Source organism: Condylura cristata, unplaced genomic scaffold, assembly GCF_000260355.1.
Source record: "Condylura cristata isolate star-nosed mole 26May11 unplaced genomic scaffold, ConCri1.0 scaffold00020, whole genome shotgun sequence".
Lineage (NCBI taxonomy): Eukaryota > Metazoa > Chordata > Mammalia > Eulipotyphla > Talpidae > Condylura > Condylura cristata.
In genome coordinates, this window is record NW_004567121.1 from 13,776,861 (window position 1) to 13,780,781 (window position 3,921).

Below are 3,921 nucleotides of genomic sequence, written 5' to 3' on the forward strand. Positions count from 1 at the left end.
CTTAAGCTGGTGCTTATTATATGTTATGCATCAATCCTTTTTAAAAATTCAGTTTCTAGAGGAGGTGATTATTCATTTTGTCATTCAATTTCCCATCATTAAAAATTTCATATGCAAAATCATTGCATACTGATGGGGGATGGTGTGAAGAGAGAGTATTTTTAGTGACTAAGTAGAAAAGAAAGATTGTTGATGGCTCTTCCATCAAAGAAAGAGTCAGAGGCAAATTTCTGAGGACTACCCTGGAAAGATCTGGGAACTACCAGTATGCAGAGGAGTGGAATGGGGGTATATAGAGCTCTGCTTTCAGCTCAGATTCTGCAGAAGAGGTAACCACTCTAAAGTAATATTCTCAATGATAGTTTAACTGTAAGATAAAGTTACTTAAGTCCCCTCTTTACCTCCCCACCACCATCACTATGTCACTATCTTAGCTAGGACAACAGAAGCAGAGGCATCTGCATTTTCTTAGATCAGTCATTCACCTAAAAGGAAGGTCACAGGGTTGCCAATACTAATTGAAAGAGCACTTTCTTTATGTGATTTGCATGACTGAAAGAGAGTCAGTCTTTGCTCAGGTAAAGGAAACATTTTTGATGGCATGGGAAAATGTCTAACTTGGCTATAGGAGGCTAAATTCCACTGAAGTCTTCCAAGTGGGTGCAGTGCAGATAGCAGTTAGAGAGAATCTAGCTCTGTGGGGAGCAGGAAGATATTCTGGAAGGAGCCTTAGTCTCAGTAAGCAAGAATTCTTTTTGGTTTGCTAAAAATGCTCTTCATTATCTTTCCAGAGTCCATGTGGCTGGCTTTTTACTGGGGAAGTTTAAATCCTTATGTTCATGGCCTAAGATGAGCTTTCTGGTCTGTGGTTCAACCACAGTTCTTCTTGAGGAACTGAAGTTTGAACATTAAATTCTAGTTCCTTTTTGACTTTCCAGCATCCTTTCTTGTGCTTGGCTGGCTCTACAAATGCCTAATGGCTGGCAGCTCCTCCATGCAGTTACCTATTTGTGCTTCTGGGTCTTTATTGTTTCTTTCATCTAGAACTTGCTTTCCCTATTTTTCCTAGCTCACTCATGTTTCGTTCAGATTCAGTTTAGCACTCTTCTTCACAAGGATCCATTTTGATGAGCTAAGGTCCTCTCCTCTGTGCCTTGTAAGCCCCTTTTATGGTAACAAATTATATTCAAGTCTAGTTCACATAGTAGGTTGTTTACTTATCTGCTTATTGAATGTTCTAGGTTATGGACACCCTCGCTCCTTCTGGGTCAGACCAAGGCACTTTAAAATTGTGCTTATGCAATAAAATACAAATGACTTAAAATTTACCAACTTAGGTGGTTCAGTGGCATTAAATACATTCTTTTTTTTTTTAAGATTTATTTTATTTGTACATACAGAACTGGGGTACAGGCCAGAGGATCAGGGGTGGCGAGAGGCTTCACCAGAGACAGAACAGGGAGCAGAACAGGCAGATCAACGAAGTACACTGCTGGGGGGAGCAGCGGGCGGGCCAGGAGAGGTCTGCCGCGTCAGGGGCAGGCGGGAATCGAACTCATGTGGAAGTGGCCTCAGCCTCTCAGTGCAGTGCTTTACCCGCTGCGCCACCAGGGAGGGCCCTTAAATACATTCTTAATGTCTTGCAGTCATCACCTGGAACAATCCTTTCATCTTGTAGAGCTAAAACTATACTCATTAAACAAAAACTCCCCATCTGCCTCTTGCCCCCCCCTTTGGTAACCACCATTCCACTTTTTACCTCCATGAAGTAATTCCTGTAAGTTACTTCCTATAAGTGCTATCCCAGTACTTTTTTTTTTTTTTTGTAACCGACTTAATTCATGTCTTCCAGGTTGATCTATGGTGTAGTATATTGCAGAATTTCCTTCCTTTTTTAAGGCTCAATAATATTCTATTGTTGTATAGACTATATTTTACTTATCCATTCATCCAGATGGATGGACACTTGGATGGCTTCCGCTTTTTGGTTTGTGGAAAATGCTGCAATGAACATGGATGTACAAACATCTTTCAAGATCCTGGCTTCAATACTTTTGGGTAGAAATTCAGCAGTGGGATTGCTGGATCATATGGTAACTATTTTTAATTTTTTTCAGGAACAGACACATTGTTTTATTTCCCACAGTGACTGTACCATTTTACATCATTTTACATTTCCTCAGTGGTGCACAAGGGTTCCATTTACAAAGAGCTAACTTTTATCTCTCTCTCTTTTTTTAACCTATTGAAACCTGATAAATCAGAGACCCAATGGAGCAAATTCTTTATAGGCATATATTAGTGATCAGTTGTGGAGTACCTATTATTTGCTATGTAACTTGACATTTTATGTTAACTCTAATCTTTATGTAATTCTAAGTCTTAAACTTTTTCAAGATAGCTATAATTACCTCTATTTTTAAAGGAAAAGATGACTCTTCCAGGTATTCATCTAAGGTCATAAGAAATTGGCCCAATCAAGACTCACACCCATATCTGACTACGAAGCTGAACTATATTATTCCACAAATCAAGGTTATTGAGGGACTGATTCCACAATCTCTGATACTGTGGTTTCTGAGTGACATCTTTCTGGTAAATACCCCTGGCCAGGAAGGCAAGGGGGCAGTATAAAAGGAAGACCCTCTCAGATGAGTCCGTCAAACAAGCAGCCGCTTTTGCCCTTACAGATTTTTATGGGTTTTGTGAAGGAGGGAAATGAATACTGTGTGGTCTCCCGGTGGGCGAAATACGAGGCTGGGAGTCTAAGTGTGGGATACGGGTTTTCTGGGGTCTTCCGCTGCATTCTTTAACGGCTCGCGGTGTTTTCGTCTAACCCGACACATAAGGGGCGGGAAAATGTGCGAGTGTGGCGGGTAAGGATGGGTGGAGGAGAATGGTTCTCCAGCCAAGCGCGGGGCAAATGACTCGGCCGCCTGGCGCAGTTGCCAGGACAGCGCGGCCCGAGCAGCAACGGCAGCAGCCGCACCGCGTCCCGGCGGCGGCTGCAAGACCGAGTGACGCATTGCAGGTACGAACCAGCCAATCCCAGGCCGTCTCAACGATCATCGGCTACGTGTCGCCACCACAATGCTCCTCCGCGCCGCAAAGTAGAGCCCCTCAGGAACAACTCCACTGGCCTTTTAAAGCCGCGGCGGGGAAGTGAAACCCACTTAGGCCATCTGCTGGACCACTTTCCTTTATCTCTTGCATCGCCGACCAGATAACTTTGGATAAAGGGGCCTCCGGCAGAGTTTGCGGGAAGAGGGTTGGCCGGGACTCGTTTGTGATGTTCCGTTATCTGGCCTATGGCGGAGGGATCTGGCGGAGGGAGGTGTTTATGAGCGCTGGGGGCGGAGGAGGAGAATTAGTCCGTGTGGAGCGAGCGAACTGAGTGGTTGTGCGTTCGTGTCTCGGAGACCGGTAGCGCTTGCAGCATGGTGAGTGCGTCGCTCTGCTGCCGGCGCTTGGCCCGCGGCGTGAGGCAGGGGCAGCGGGGGGACGCTGAAACGAACTGACTCAAGAAGGGGAACTCGTCTCCCTGACATGGTCAGAAGTGATCTTCGCCAGAGGGATGGCGCGAAAGAGGCTGGGGGGTGCCCGCGGCGCTTGTGTCGCAGGTACTCCCCACCCCCCTTCTCCTCAGAGAAGTGTTCCTTGGTGGATGGGGGTGCTAGGCGCACCGTCCCCGAGGCTGCGAGCTTCTCCCGGGCTTGGCTGGACAGGGATGGACCCGAAGTGGGGGGTAGCCCGACACATGGAGGCGGGAGGGCGGGGGAGCAGGCGCGCCAGATCCTTGAGTCGGGCATCGCGAAAGGTCAAACCGGGGGTCAGATTCAAGCCCAACGGACGGTTAGTGCCGGCGCCAGGAAGCGCCTTTGTCCGCTGGCGGCCGCCATGCGCCGAGGGGGCGGGAGGGAG

At 46.9% G+C, this 3,921-nt stretch overlaps 1 protein-coding gene across 1 annotated transcript in view; it reads left to right on the forward strand.

Moving 5' to 3' along the window:
• The first annotated feature begins 3,264 nt into the window (after positions 1-3,264).
• Positions 3,265-3,921, forward strand: part of CALM2 (calmodulin 2 (phosphorylase kinase, delta)) — a 14,575-nt gene continuing 13,918 nt past the window's right edge. The window contains exon 1 of the mRNA XM_004686224.2: positions 3,265-3,440. Within this exon, the coding sequence (XP_004686281.1) occupies positions 3,438-3,440 (3 nt within the window). The 5' untranslated portion in view covers positions 3,265-3,437. The remainder of the gene's footprint in view (positions 3,441-3,921) is intronic.